This window comes from Staurois parvus, unplaced genomic scaffold, assembly GCF_062004578.1.
Source record: "Staurois parvus isolate SC_StPar_1 unplaced genomic scaffold, SC_StPar_1.0 ptg001106l, whole genome shotgun sequence".
NCBI classification, from domain to species: Eukaryota; Metazoa; Chordata; class Amphibia; order Anura; family Ranidae; genus Staurois; species Staurois parvus.
Genome location: NW_028318902.1, coordinates 194,426 through 210,426, shown reverse-complemented (window position 1 = coordinate 210,426; position 16,001 = coordinate 194,426). Strand labels below are relative to the sequence as shown.

Genomic DNA, 16,001 nt, shown 5'->3' with positions numbered 1-16,001 from the left:
TCCATCCTTCCATGTCTTCATTCATCCTTCCATGTCTTCATTCATCCTTCCATGTCTTCATCCATCCTTCCATGTCTTCATCCATCCTTCCATGTCTTCATCCATCCTTCCATGTCTTCATTCATCCTTCCATGTCTTCATCCATCCTTCCATGTCTTCATCCATCCTTCCATGTCTTCATCCATCCTTCCATGTCTTCATCCATCCTTCCATGTCTTCATCCATCCTTCCATGTCTTCATTCATCCTTCCATGTCTTCATCCATCCTTCCATGTCTTCATCCATCCTTCCATGTCTTCATCCATCCTTCCATGTCTTCATCCATCCTTCCATGTCTTCATCCATCCTTCCATGTCTTCATCCATCCTTCCATGTCTTCATCCATCCTTCCATGTCTTCATCCATCCATCCATGTCTTCATCCATCCCTGTCTTCATCCATCCATCCCTGTCTCCATCCATCCCTGTCTTCATCCATCCCTGTCTTCATCCATCCATCCATCCCTGTCTTCATCCATCCATCCATCCCTGTCTTCATCCATCCATCCCTGTCTTCATCCATCCATCCCTGTCTTCATCCATCCATCCCTGTCTTCATCCATCCATCCATCCCTGTCTTCATCCATCCATCCATCCATGTCTTCATCCATCCATCCATCCATGTCTTCATCCATCCTTCCATCCATCCTTGTCTTCATCCATCCTTCCATCCATGTCTTCATCCATCCTTCCATGTCTTCATCCATCCATCCATCCTTGTCTCCATCTTACCATCCTTCCCTGTCTCCATCCGTCCCTGTTTCCATGTCTCCATCCATCCTTCCATGTCTCCATCCATCTTTCTCTCCCTGTCTCCATTCATCCATCCATCCTTCCATGTCTCCATTCATCCATCCATCCTTCCATCCATCCATCCTTCCATGTCTCCATCCATCCTGTATTTTTTATACTACTAATGGCGGTGTTCAGTGACTTACAGTGGGATTGTGATAGTGCGGAGGGCAATCTGACACTAACTGATGCTGCGGGGGAAACTAACTGCCACGGACATCACTAGTGACACTAATACAGTGATCAGTGATGATACTATTCACTAAAAAGCCCGGTGAGGCGTGTCCAGGTGTTGTCGGCCATATTGCATCCGGGCTTTTTTGTGGCATTGTCACATCAAAGGTTTCTTTCTTGGAACTCCACCATGCAGCTCATTTTTGTTCCAGTATCGTCGTATTGCGCTCCTTGGAACAACCTCTCCGTCTTTGTCCAGAGGAGCCTGGATTTCTCCTGAGGTGACCTGTGGGGGGTGTTCTTTGTATCCCGAACAATTCTTCTGGCAGTCCTGGCTGCAATCCTTCTCGGTCTGCCCACCCTTGGCTCGGTATCAAGAGTTCCCCGAATCGTCCACTTCCTAGTAAGTGAGCGAACAGCCCCGACCGCCATATTCAAGGCTTTGGATATCTTTTTATATCCTTTTCCATCTTTGTAAAGTTCCATTACCTTGTTACGCAGGTCTTTTGACAGTTCTTTTCTGCTCCCCATGGCTCAGTGTATAGCCTGCCGCGTGCTGAGAGCTAACAAACTCGCTGATTGGGCAATTAACCCTTTAATTGCCATTGTACCCCCTGTGTGTCTGTGCCAAGGATGAACATTCCGGGGGGGGGGGGGTCGAATTTTGTCAGATCGTCACCATTTCTGCCAGAGGAAATCTGCACATTTCCAGCAATAGATCACTGGTAGTGCGGATGGATGGATGGATGGATGTCTGAGCAGAACGCGCCGCCCTGCGTCGGTGTCATTCCATTGCGGCGCAGCTTTTCCCGGGTCATCAGTTCACACATTCATGTCGATGGAATTTGACGTTGTTGGTTTACGGGAACAATGGGTCGGGTTTCCTCCGTCGCCTCACTTCCGGGGTGCAGCCCAGCCCCCGGCATTTCCAGCATCTCAGTCACTAAAACAACAAGCTGCTCCCAGTCCTCCGACGAGTCAAGTCTGGGCAGAAATGGAGCTGCTGGCTGGAGGAAAGTCGCCTCTCCCTGAACCCTCCGAAATGTACAAATCTCCTCCTGCCTGATTGGAGGACAGTATTCAGGATCCAGCCCCATTCTGTGTGTGTGGGGGGGGGGAGGGGGGGTGATCTTCATCAGCAAATAGTAAGAATACCTTCCAGCCCTTCCATTGCTAGACTCCTCCCTTCCATTGCTAGACTCCTCCCTTCCATTGCTAGACTCCTCCCTTCCATTGCTAGACTCCTCCCTTCCTCTTATGTCACTGAGCAATCCTTGAAGCAGACCCCGACCCACCCACTTACCTCCTAAAAATGGACTACCCCCTGAAGGCGGACCCCCCCACAACCCCTTGAAAGTGGACCCCCCTCCACCCCCTGAGGAGCACTATGCCTCCCACTGACACCAATGATGGAGCACTATTCCTCCCACTGATACCAATGATGGGGCGCTATTCCTCCCACTGACACCAATGATGGGGCGCTATTCCTCCCACTGACACCAATGATGGGGCGCTATTCCTCCCACTGACACCAATGATGGGGCGCTATTCCTCCCACTGACACCAATGATGGGGCGCTATTCCTCCCACTGACACCAATGATGGGGCGCTATTCCTCCACTGACACCAATGATGGGGCGCTATTCCTCCACTGACACCAATGATGGGGCGCTATTCCCCCCACTGACACCAATGATGGGGCGCTATTCCCCCCACTGACACCAATGATGGGGCGCTATTCCTCCCACTGACACCAATGATGGGGCGCTATTCCTCCCACTGACACCAATGATGGGGCGCTATTCCTCCCACTGACACCAATGATGGGGCGCTATTCCTCCCACTGACACCAACGATGGGGCGCTATTCCTCCCACTGACACCAACGATGGGGCGCTATTCCTCCCACTGACACCAACGATGGGGCGCTATTCCTCCCACTGACACCAACGATGGGGCGCTATTCCTCCCACTGACACCAACGATGGGGCGCTATTCCTCCCACTGACACCAACGATGGGACACTATTCCCCCCACTGACACCAACGATGGGACACTATTCCCCCCACTGACACCAACGATGGGGCACTATTCCTCCCACTGACACCAACGATGGGGCACTATTCCTCCCACTGACACCAACGATGGGGCACTATTCCCCCCACTGACACCAACGATGGGGCACTATTCCCCCCACTGACACCAACGATGGGGCACTATTCCCCCCACTGACACCAACGATGGGGCACTATTCCCCCCACTGACACCAACGATGGGGCACTATTCCCCCCACTGACACCAACGATGGGGCACTATTCCCCCCACTGACACCAACGATGGGGCACTATTCCCCCCACTGACACCAACGATGGGGCACTATTCCCCCCACTGACACCAACGATGGGGCACTATTCCCCCCACTGACACCAACGATGGGGCACTATTCCCCCCACTGACACCAACGATGGGGCACTATTCCCCCCACTGACACCAACGATGGGGCACTATTCCCCCCACTGACACCAACGATGGGGCACTATTCCCCCCACTGACACCAACGATGGGGCACTATTCCCCCCACTGACACCAACGATGGGGCACTATTCCCCCCACTGACACCAACGATGGGGCACTATTCCCCCCACTGACACCAACGATGGGGCACTATTCCCCCCACTGACACCAACGATGGGGCACTATTCCCCCCACTGACACCAACGATGGGGCACTATTCCCCCCACTGACACCAACGATGGGGCACTATTCCCCCCACTGACACCAACGATGGGGCACTATTCCCCCCACTGACACCAACGATGGGGCACTATTCCCCCCACTGACACCAACGATGGGGCACTATTCCCCCCACTGACACCAACGATGGGGCACTATTCCCCCCACTGACACCAACGATGGGGCACTATTCCCCCCACTGACACCAACGATGGGGCACTATTCCCCCCACTGACACCAACGATGGGGCACTATTCCCCCCACTGACACCAGCGATGGGGCACTATTCCCCCCACTGACACCAGCGATGGGGCACTATTCCTCCCACTGACACCAGCGATGGGGCACTATTCCTCCCACTGACACCAATGATGAGGCACTATTCCTCCCACTGACACCAATGATGTTGTTCTCCTTCCCTGTCCCATAGAACTATCATTGTGTACTGAAGTCGCCATGTTGTTTCCATGTCTTGCAGATGGCGCCCATCATACACGGCTTCAGCCCCGAAGACTTGTCCTACCTGGAGGAGGAGAGCCGGCACCTGCGGAGGGCGAGGAGGAACAAGGGCAGCGAAGGCTCTGAGAGTAAGTGTGCTCTGAGGGTCCCGCAGTCACTATGGGGGGACATGGCGGCTTCTGTCTTCATATATGGAGGGAGATGTGTACTAGTAATGTCTGGGGGCCGCTCTGATGGGTGATCTGCGGGGTACTAGTAATGTCTGGGGTCTGCTCTGATAAGTGATCTGCGGGGGTACTAGTAATGTCTGGGGGCCGCTCTGATGGGTGATCTGCGGGGGTACTAGTAATGTCTGGGGTCTGCTCTGATGGGTGATCTGCGGGGGTACTAGTAATGTCTGGGGGCCGCTCTGATGGGTGATCTGCGGGGGTACTAGTAATGTCTGGGGTCTGCTCTGATGGGTGATCTGCGGGGGTACTAGTAATGTCTGGGGGCTGCTCTGATGGGTGATCTGCGGGGGTACTAGTAATGTCTGGGGTCTGCTCTGATGGGTGATCTGCGGGGGTACTAGTAATGTCTGGGGGCTGCTCTGATGGGTGATCTGCGGGGGTACTAGTAATGTCTGGGGGCTGCTCTGATGGGTGATCTGCGGGGGTACTAGTAATGTCTGGGGTCTGCTCTGATGGGTGATCTGCGGGGGTACTAGTAATGTCTGGGGTCTGCTCTGAGGGGTGATCTGCGGGGGTACTAGTAATGTCTGGGGGCTGCTCTGATGGGTGATCTGCGGGGGTACTAGTAATGTCTGGGGGCTGCTCTGATGGGTGATCTGCGGGGGTACTAGTAATGTCTGGGGTCTGCTCTGAGGGGTGATCTGCGGGGGTACTAGTAATGTCTGGGGGGTGATCTGCGGGGGTACTAGTAATGTCTGGGGGGTGATCTGCGGGGGTACTAGTAATGTCTGGGGGGTGATCTGCGGGGGTACTAGTAATGTCTGGGGGCTGCTCTGATGGGTGATCTGCGGGGGTACTAGTAATGTCTGGGGGCTGCTCTGATGGGTGATCTGCGGGGGTACTAGTAATGTCTGGGGTCTGCTCTGAGGGGTGATCTGCAGGGGTACTAGTAATGTCTGGGGGCCGCTCTGAGGGGTGATCTGCAGGTGTACTAGTAATGTCTGGGGGCCGCTCTGATGGGTAATCTGCAGGTGTACTAGTAATGTCTGGGGGCCGCTCTGATGGGTAATCTGCGGGGCTACTAGTAATGTCTGGGGGCCGCTCTGATGGGTAATCTGCGGGGCTACTAGTAATGTCTGGGGGCCGCTCTGATGGGTGATCTGCGGGGCTACTAGTAATGTCTGGGGTCTGCTCTGATGGGTGATCTGCGGGGGTACTAGTAATGTCTGGGGGCCGCTCTGATGGGTGATCTGCGGGGCTACTAGTAATGTCTGGGGTCTGTTCTGATGGGTGATCTGCGGGGGTACTAGTAATGTCTGGGGGCCGCTCTGATGGGTGATCTGCGGGGCTACTAGTAATGTCTGGGGGCCGCTCTGATGGGTGATCTGCGGGGGTACTAGTAATGTCTGGGGTCTGCTCTGAGAGGTGATCTGCGGGGGTACTAGTAATGTCTGGGGTCTGTTCTGATGGGTGATCTGCGGGGGTACTAGTAATGTCTGGGGGGGGGCTACTCTGATGGGTGATCTTTGGGGGTACTAGTAATGTCTGGGGGTCTGCTCTGAGAGGTGATCTGCAGGGGTACTAGTAATGTCTGGGGTCTGCTCTGAGAGGTGATCTGCGGGGGTACTAGTAATGTCTGGGGTCTGCTCTGATGGGTGATCTGCAGGGGTACTAGTAATGCCTGGGGTCTGCTCTGATAGGTGATCTGCGGGTGTACTAGTAATGTCTGGGGTCTGCTCTGATGGGTGATCTGCGGGGGTACTAGTAATGTCTGGGGTCTGCTCTGATGGGTGATCTGCGGGGGTGCTAGTAATGTCTGGGGTCTGCTTTGATGGGTGATCTGCGGGGGTGCTAGTAATGTCTGGGGTTTGCTCTGATGGGTGATCTGCGGGGGTACTAGTAATGTCTGGGGTTTGCTCTGATGGGTGATCTGCGGGGGTACTAGTAATGCCTGGGGTCTGCTCTGATGGGTGATCTGCAGGGGTGCTAGTAATGTCTGGGGGCTGCTCTGATAGGTGATCTGCGGGGGTACTAGTAATGTCTGGGGGCCGCTCTGATGGGTGATCTGCGGGGGTACTAGTAATGTCTGGGGGCCGCTCTGATGGGTGATCTGCGGGGGTACTAGTAATGTCTGGGGGCCGCTCTGATGGGTGATCTGCGGGGGTACTAGTAATGTCTGGGGGCCGCTCTGATGGGTGATCTGCGGGGGTACTAGTAATGTCTGGGGTCTGCTCTTATGGGTGATCCGCGGGGGTACTAGTAATGTCTGGGGGGTCTGCTCTTATAGGTGATCTGCGGGGGTACTAGTAATGTCTGGGGGCCGCTCTGATGGGTAATCTGCGGGGGTACTAGTAATGTCTGGGGTTTGCTCTGATGGTTATCTGCGGGGGTACTAGTAATGTCTGGGGTCTGTTCTGATGGGTGATCTGCGGGGGTACTAGTAATGTCTGGGGTTTGCTCTGATGGTTATCTGCGGGGGTACTAGTAATGTCTGATGGGTGATCTGCGGGGGTACTAGTAATGTCTGGGGGGGCTACTATGATGGGTGATCTGCGGGGGTACTAGTAATGTCTGGGGTTTGCTCTGATGGGTGATCTGCGGGGGTACTAGTAATGTCTGGGGGGGGCTACTCTGATGGGTGATCTGTGGGGGTACTAGTAATGTCTGGGGTCTGCTCTGAGAGGTGATCTGCGTGGGTACTAGTAATGTCTGGGGTTTGCTCTGATGGGTGATCTGCGGGGGTACTAGTAATGTCTGGGGTTTGCTCTGATGGGTGATCTGCGGGGGTACTAGTAATGTTTGGGGTCTGCTCTGATGGGTGATCTGCGGGGGTACTAGTAATGTCTGGGGGCTGCTCTGATGGGTGATCTGCGGGGGTACTAGTAATGTCTGGGGGCTGCTCTGATGGGTGATCTGCGGGGGTACTAGTAATGTCTGGGGTCTGCTCTGATGGGTGATCTGCGGGGGTACTAGTAATGTCTGGGGTCTGCTCTGAGGGGTGATCTGCGGGGGTACTAGTAATGTCTGGGGGGTGATCTGCGGGGGTACTAGTAATGTCTGGGGTCTGCTCTGATGGGTGATCTGCGGGGGTACTAGTAATGTCTGGGGTCTGCTCTGTTTTCGTTGCTTGCATGACCTGGGATGAGAAGCATTCCAGAAGGCGTTGTCATATATCAAGTCCTGGATTCCGTAAAGCTGAAATCCAGGCTGATCTCTGAGGACACAAATTACAAACATATAAGGGAGGAGTTTTCTATTCAGAATATTTGTATGTCTGTCCATTCTGTCCTCAGATTTGCACAGCCCTGATGTTCTTGGCACTTTCAGGTTTTGTCCCCCTCCCCCCAGTCCTTGGATTGGACAGTGAAAGAAGAAGCAGCGGATGAATGAGTTCCGTATCTCTGTCACTCTGCTTGTCTTTCTGTCAGAATATCTCTTGTTCGCACAGCAGCACGCCTAGTTGGCTTTTTGTGCTGCTTTTCTGTCTCCAAATCTGAGCTCTGCTTTATAGGCAACTGATATCCACCCTTCCCCCTCCACATCTGTATACTTACCTTCATCTGATGGACCTGCCCTCTGGTGTTTGTTTACATCCAGCGCCACAAGTCTCACTGTCTTGGCCAAGCCTGTGCATTACTTGATCCGATGGTCATGGCCTCCAGTATTGGTTTACATCCAGCTCCATGAGTCTCACTGTCCTGGACGAGCCTGCGCATTACTTGATCTGATGGTCATGGCCTCCAGTATTTGTTTACATCCAGTGTCACAAGTCTCACTATTCTGGCCAAGCCTGCGCACTACTTATCTTGATCTGATGACCATTGTCTCCATTATTTTACATCCAGCGCCACACAACTCCTGGCCAAGCCTGCACATTGCTTAGATCCAATGGTCATGGCCTCCAGTATTTGTTTACATCCAGAGCCACAAGTCTCACGGTCCTGGCCAAACCTGCGCATTACTTATCTTGATCTGATGGCTATGGCCTCTGGTATTTGTTTACATCCAGCGCCACAAGTCTCACAGTCCTGGTTAAGCCTGAGCATTACTTTGATCCAATGGCCATGGTCTCCAGTATTTGTTTACATCCAGCGTCACAAGTCTCAGTCTTGGCTAAGCCTGAGCATTTCTTCTCTTGATCTGATGCCTCCAGTATTTACACCCAGCGCCACAAGTCTCACGGTCCTGGTCAAGCCTGCGCATTACTTATCTTGATCCCATGGCCTCCAGTATTTGTTTACATCCAACGCCACGAGTCTCATGGGTCCTGGCCAAACCTGTGCATTACTAAGGTTGATCCGATGACCATGGCCTCTGGTATCTGTTTACATCAAACTGTTCTAGCCAAGCCTATGCATTACCTATCTTTATCTGATGGCCATGGCCTCCAGTATTTACACCCAGCGCCACAAGTCTCACTGTTTTGGTCGAGCCTGCGCATTCGTATCTTGGTCCAATGGCCATGGTCTCCAGTATTTGTTTACATCCAGCACCAGAAGTCTCACTATCCTGGCCAAACCTGCGCATTACTTATCCTGATCCGATGGCCATGGCCTCCAGTATTTGTTTACATCCAGTCTCACAGTCTTGGTTAAGCCTGAGCATTACTTATCTTGATCTGATGGCCTCCAGTATTTACACCCAACGCCGCAAGTCTCACGGTCCTGGTCTAGCCTGCGCATTACGTATCTTGGTCCAATGTCCATGGTCTCCAGTATTTGTTTACATCCAGCACCACAAGTCTCACTTTCCGGGCCGATCCTGCGCAATTCCTTACCTCGATCGTCCGCCCTCATCCCTCCCACACCTGTTCATCACAGCCTCGTAGACATCTATTGGATTGTCTCTCATCATATCTCCTAGAAATCCTGTGGGGCCGTAACGTGCAGTCTTGGCCAGGACAGCGAGACTTGCGGCGCTTGATGTAGACAAATACTTTATGGCTGTTGGATCGATATAAATACGTGTCTGCGGAGGAGAGGGGGGTTAACCTAGGTTGGAGAACGTAACCTGAGTACTGAGCTTCACTGACTGAGATGATTGGACGATGGGGTAATGATTGTAGACATGGAGGACTGGATGTGATATACAGGAAGACTGAATCGACCATTTGGAATTTGTGAATGAAAGTGGGCCCAAAGCGGGTAAGCCCAACATTTGGCATTTGAAAGGCTGATTGGCTTCCACATTGGCAGCTACCCAGACTTGTGGTTATCTTCATCCAATGTACCCAAAAATGTCTGGACAAGACATCCATTGATGGTAAATCATCCTTGATGAAGACGTCCTGCATGGCCCTGAAATGTTGCACCTTCACACTGTCATGTCATCATCGAATAAATGCTTGGATTGTGCTCCTGGGTGTGTTGGTGGCCACATACACCGATCAGCCAATCATCTTTATGACCACCCGCCTAATATTGAGTAGGTCTCCTGACTTGTCGAGACATGGACGCCACTAGACCTCTGAAGGTACGCTGTGGTATCTGGCACCAAGCTGTCAGTAGGAGATCCTTTAAGTCCCATGAGTTCTGAGTTGGGGCCTCCATGGATTGGACTTGTTTTTCCAGCACATCCCACAGATGCTCGATTGGATTAAAATCTGGAGAATTTGGAGGCCACGTCAACACCTCAAACTTGTTGTGTTCCTTCGGACCATTTTTGAACTGTTTTTGCAGAGTTCTGATGCTCACGTGCCTATTGTAGGCACTTTTGACTGTGGACACGGGTCAGCATGGGCACCCTGACCGATCTGCGGCTACACAGCCCCCCCCACACAGCAAACTGTGATGCCCTCTGTTCTGACACCTTTCTATCAGAACCAGCATTCACTTTTTAAAAAATTTGAGCTCTAGTAGTTCTTCTATTTGATCGGACTACACACCCCAGCCTCGCCTCCATCAATGAGCCTCCCCTCCCCGCCTCCATCAATGAGCCTTCCCTCCCCGCCTCCATCAATGAGCCTTCCCTCCCCACCTCCATCAATGAGCCTTCCCTCCCCACCTGCATCAATGAACCTTCCCTCCCCACCTCCATTAAAGAGCCTTCTTCTCCCCACCTGCATCAATGAACCTTCACTCCCCACCTCCATCAATGTGCCTCCCCTCCTGACCTCCATCAATTAACTTTCTCTCCCCACCTCTGTCAATGAGCCCTCCCCACCTCTGTCAATGAGCCCTCCCCACCTCTGTCAATGAGCCCTCCCCACCTCTGTCAATGAGCCCTTCCCACCTCCCTCAATGAGCCCTCCCCCTCCACCTCCCTCAATGAGCCCTCCCCCTCCACCTCCCTCAATGAGCCCTCCCCCTCCACCTCCCTCAATGAGCCCTCCCCCTCCACCTCCCTCAATGAGCCCTCCCCCTCCACCTCCGTCAATGAGCCCTCCCCCTCCACCTCCGTCAATGAGCCCTCCCCCTCCACCTCCGTCAATGAGCCTTCCCCCTCCACCTCCGTCAATGAGCCTTCCCCCTCCACCTCCGTCAATGAGCTTTCCCCCTCCACCTCCGTCAATGAGCTTTCCCCCTCCACCTCCGTCAATGAGCTTTCTCCCTCCACCTCCGTCAATGAGCTTTCCCCCTCCACCTCTGTCAATCAACCTCCCCACATCACCACCATCGCCGAGCCTTCCCTCCCCACTTCCATCGCCGTGCCTTCCCTCCCCACCTCCATCGCCGAGCCTTCCCTCGCCACCTCCCTCGCCGAGCCTTTCCTCCCCACCTCCCTCGCCGAGCCTTCCCTCCCCACCTCCCTCGCCGAGCCTTCCCTCCCCACCTCCCTCGCCGAGCCTTCCCTCCCCACTTCCATCATTGAGCCTCCATCCTCCGGATCGGGCTCAGCTAAGTATAGGGGGGGGAGGATCCTGCAGCACAGAAGGTGTCTATCAATGGTAGTGACTTTATTCCCAGGTTGCCTCTCGGTGACGCTGGTCTGCTGTGCGGAGCGCAGAGCGGTGGAAGGATCCCGTTTAGGAAGGTCGGTTGTCAGGCATGTGCAGGCCTTGGCAGGACTTCCAATGACGGGATTGTACAAGACATGGCGGCACACGGTATTAATCTTCCCACGTGGGGAGGGAACACTTTCTCATTGCGTTGGATGTGGCAGAGGCATGTTCCCCTCCCTCGTTGTTGCTGTTCGGATTAATGTTCCATGTGGAAATCTCTCAGATTGGAGATTTGGAGAAGCAGAAGTCAGTCTTCATCGCTGGAATCCGTGATATTATCACATGTGAGCGTGCAAATACCTGGCAGCAGCAAGGCGTGGGGACTTCTGATTGAAGCTGAACTCCAGGCATCGGCTTTTATGGCTGTCCATCCAGTCCTGAGATTTACACAGCTCTGACACACAGCACAGCCCCAGGACACCTGATTTATTTTTTTTTCTATGTGGAGCTGAACTCCAAAAGTCATTGGAAACATCTAGAAATATTCATTGGTCCTGACATTGCTTTGCTGGTCATCTTCAGGGGCCCTCCGACTCCGACATACGTCCAACGCACCACGCCTGGACCCCTCCTATAAAGCCAAAATCCCTTTTATTGTTCCAACTCTTCTCTTTGGTGGGATTTGTCTCCTACTGGTGCTTTACGGGAGCCATGTTTGCCTTCATATTACACGTGAACTGCCATACGTGTTGTGATGTGCTGGTGTATGTCTGTTTTGTGCATTGGCAATGCGGACACTATTCCTCCCGCTGACACCAATGATGGGGCGCTATTCCTCCCGCTGACACCAATGATGGGGCGCTATTCCTCCCGCTGACACCAATGATGGGGCGCTATTCCTCCCGCTGACACCAATGATGGGGCGCTATTCCTCCCGCTGACACCAATGATGGGGCGCTATTCCTCCCGCTGACACCAACGACGGGGCGCTATTCCTCCCGCTGACACCAACGACGGGGCGCTATTCCTCCCGCTGACACCAACGACGGGGCGCTATTCCTCCCGCTGACACCAACGACGGGGCGCTATTTCTCCCGCTGACACCAACGACGGGGCGCTATTTCTCCCGCTGACACCAACGACGGGGCGCTATTCCTCCCGCTGACACCAACGACGGGGCGCTATTCCTCCCGCTGACACCAACGACGGGGCGCTATTCCTCCCGCTGACACCAACGACGGGGCGCTATTCCTCCCGCTGACACCAACGACGGGGCGCTATTCCTCCCGCTGACACCAACGACGGGGCGCTATTCCTCCCGCTGACACCAACGACGGGGCGCTATTCCTCCCGCTGACACCAACGACGGGGCGCTATTCCTCCCGCTGACACCAACGACGGGGCGCTATTCCTCCCGCTGACACCAACGACGGGGCGCTATTCCTCCCGCTGACACCAACGACGGGGCGCTATTCCTCCCGCTGACACCAACGACGGGGCGCTATTCCTCCCGCTGACACCAACGACGGGGCGCTATTCCTCCCGCTGACACCAACGACGGGGCGCTATTCCTCCCGCTGACACCAACGACGGGGCGCTATTCCTCCCGCTGACACCAACGACGGGGCGCTATTCCTCCCGCTGACACCAACGACGGGGCGCTATTCCTCCCGCTGACACCAACGACGGGGCGCTATTCCTCCCGCTGACACCAACGACGGGGCGCTATTCCTCCCGCTGACACCAACGACGGGGCGCTATTCCTCCCGCTGACACCAACGACGGGGCGCTATTCCTCCCGCTGACACCAACGACGGGGCGCTATTCCTCCCGCTGACACCAACGACGGGGCGCTATTCCTCCCGCTGACACCAACGACGGGGCGCTATTCCTCCCGCTGACACCAACGACGGGGCGCTATTCCTCCCGCTGACACCAACGACGGGGCGCTATTCCTCCCGCTGACACCAACGACGGGGCGCTATTCCTCCCGCTGACACCAACGACGGGGCGCTATTCCTCCCGCTGACACCAACGACGGGGCGCTATTCCTCCCGCTGACACCAACGACGGGGCGCTATTCCTCCCGCTGACACCAACGACGGGGCGCTATTCCTCCCGCTGACACCAACGACGGGGCGCTATTCCTCCCGCTGACACCAACGACGGGGCGCTATTCCTCCCGCTGACACCAACGACGGGGCGCTATTCCTCCCGCTGACACCAACGACGGGGCGCTATTCCTCCCACATTCCCCCTCCTACTGACCACAGACGCTATATAATTTTTTTCTATTCCCACTGATGCCGGTATATTTCCTACCCACTGGCCACAAACCCCTAAAGTCTGACAGACAGTAAACTGGCCCTCTCTTTAGAAAGTTCAAAGACCCCTGCCTCGCGGGAAGACTACTCCTTACACTTGTGGTGATTTGGAAGAATTACCCCCTTACAGATGGCTAAATAGATCAGTGGTGTCACTGGGAACAGGAGCGGACTGACCATTTGGGAACTCTGGCACTGCCTGAGGGCTCTGGGTCAGTAGGGGGCCCCATGAGATGCCCCTGGTACCTTTTTCATAGGCTTTTTTGAGTTTGGGCAAGGACACAGGGGCCCCATGATCCCCTATTGCCTAGGGGCCCCATGAGATGCCTCTGGTACCTTTTTCATAGGCTTTTTTTTTGGGTGTGGGTGAGGACACAGGGGCCCCATGATCCCCTATTGCCCGGGGGCCCCATGAGTTGTCAGTCCGCTCCTGACTGGGAACCTGAGAGGAAGAAATTGCTCCATGAATCCCTAGCAACCTGTGGAGAGACTCTTGGTCTATAGGGAGGACCTCTGCTGTCTGAATAGATGGATTCCTTCATATACTTCATACACAAGGCCTGGTGTGTTTTTTGTTTTTTTTTGGGTGTGGGTGAGGACACAGGGGCCCCATGATCCCCTATTGCCTGGGGGTCCCATGAGTGGTCAGTCCACCCCTGACTGGGAACCTATCTGAGAGGCAGAAATTGCTCCATGAATCCCTAGCAACCTGTGGAGGAACCCTGGTTGAGAGACCCTTGGTCTATAGGGAGGACCTCTGTCTGAATAGATGGATTCCTTCATACACTTCATACACAAGGCCTGGTGTTTTTTTTTTTTTTTTTGGGTGTGGGTGAGGACACAGGGGCCCCATGATCCCCTATTGCCCGGGGGCCCCATGAGTTGTCCGCCCCTGACTGGGAACCTATCTGAGAGGCAGAAATTGCTCCATGAATCCCTAGCAACCTGTGGAGGAACCCCGGTTGAGAGACCCTTGGTCTATAGGGAGGACCTCTGTCTGAATAGATGGATTCCTTCATATACTTCATACACAAGGCCTGGTGTTTTTTTTTTTTTGGGTGTGGGTGAGGACACAGGGGCCCCATGATCCCCTATTGCCCGGGGGTCCCATGAGTGGTCAGTCCACCCCTGACTGGGAACCTATCTGAGAGGCAGAAATTGCTCCATGAATCCCTAGCAACCTGTGGAGGAACCCCAGTTGAGAGACCCTTGGTCTATAGGGAGGACCTCTGAATAGATGGATTCCTTCATACACTTCATACACAAGGCCTGGTGTTTTTTTTTTTTTTTTGGGTGTGGGTGAGGACACAGGGGCCCCATGATCCCCTATTGCCCGGGGGCCCCATGAGTTGTCCGCCCCTGACTGGGAACCTGAGAGGCAGAAATTGCTCCATGAATCCCTAGCAACCTGTGGAGAGACCCTTGGTCTATAGGGAGGACCTCTGTCTGAATAGATGGATTCCTTCATACACTTCATACACAAGGCCTGGTGGTTTTTTTTTTTTTGGGTGTGGGTGAGGACACAGGGGCCCCATGATCCCCTATTGCCCGGGGGTCCCATGAGTGGTCAGTCCACCCCTGACTGGGAACCTGAGAGGCAGAAATTGCTCCATGAATCCCTAGCAACCTGTGGAGGAACCCTGGTTGAGAGACCCTTGGTCTATAGGGAGGACCTCTGTCTGAATAGATGGATTCCTTCATATACTTCATACACAAGGCCTGGTGTTTTTTTTTTTTTTGGGTGTGGGTGAGGACACAGGGGCCCCATGATCCCCTATTGCCCGGGGGCCCCATGAGTTGACCACCCCTGACTGGGAACCTGAGAGGCAGAAATTGCTCCATGAATCCCTAGCAACCTGTGGAGGAACCCTGGTTGAGAGACCCTTGGTCTATAGGGAGGACCTCTGTCTGAATAGATGGATTCCTTCATACACAAGGCCTGGTGTGTTTTTTAGGCGCAGAAGCTGTGAAAACCTGGAAGATTCATTACCGCGCCGTAAAGCGCTTGTGGATCCGCAGAGCTTTCATCTCCGTATTACGTTGCATGGTCGGCCATCTCCAGATTCGGCCATAATGCGTCTTTAAGCTCTTTATCACGGAGAGGAGCATAAATCTACCTGGGAATGGCGTTCATGCGTGCGATGGCCCTCAGATGGTAGTCGGAATCGGCGGATCGTTCCTTTCGCCATAAGGATTTAGTTGAAAAAAAAAAAAAATTGACAAACTGCGAGATTTCACACCTTCCCGAAAAGGCTCACTTAGGCCTAAAACGCGAGGCCAGCCTCTCTCAAAGTGCTCCGTTTTCTTTCATCATGTCATCCGTTCCTTCAAATCCGGCTTCATCTCCGAAAAAAACGCACCTTATAAATTGGGCTTGTAAAAAGATAAAATAATCCCCACATATTGTCCTCATTTATGGTGGGGTTGGTGGG

General features: G+C 53.9%; 1 protein-coding gene across 1 annotated transcript in view; it reads left to right on the top strand.

Moving 5' to 3' along the window:
• Positions 1–4,180: 4,180 nt before the first annotated feature.
• The window catches only part of EDA (ectodysplasin A), a 54,929-nt gene continuing 43,108 nt past the window's right edge, over positions 4,181–16,001 (top strand). Inside the window, exon 1 of the mRNA XM_089658858.1 lies at positions 4,181–4,323. Within this exon, the coding sequence (XP_089514984.1) occupies positions 4,215–4,323 (109 nt within the window). The 5' untranslated portion in view covers positions 4,181–4,214. The remainder of the gene's footprint in view (positions 4,324–16,001) is intronic.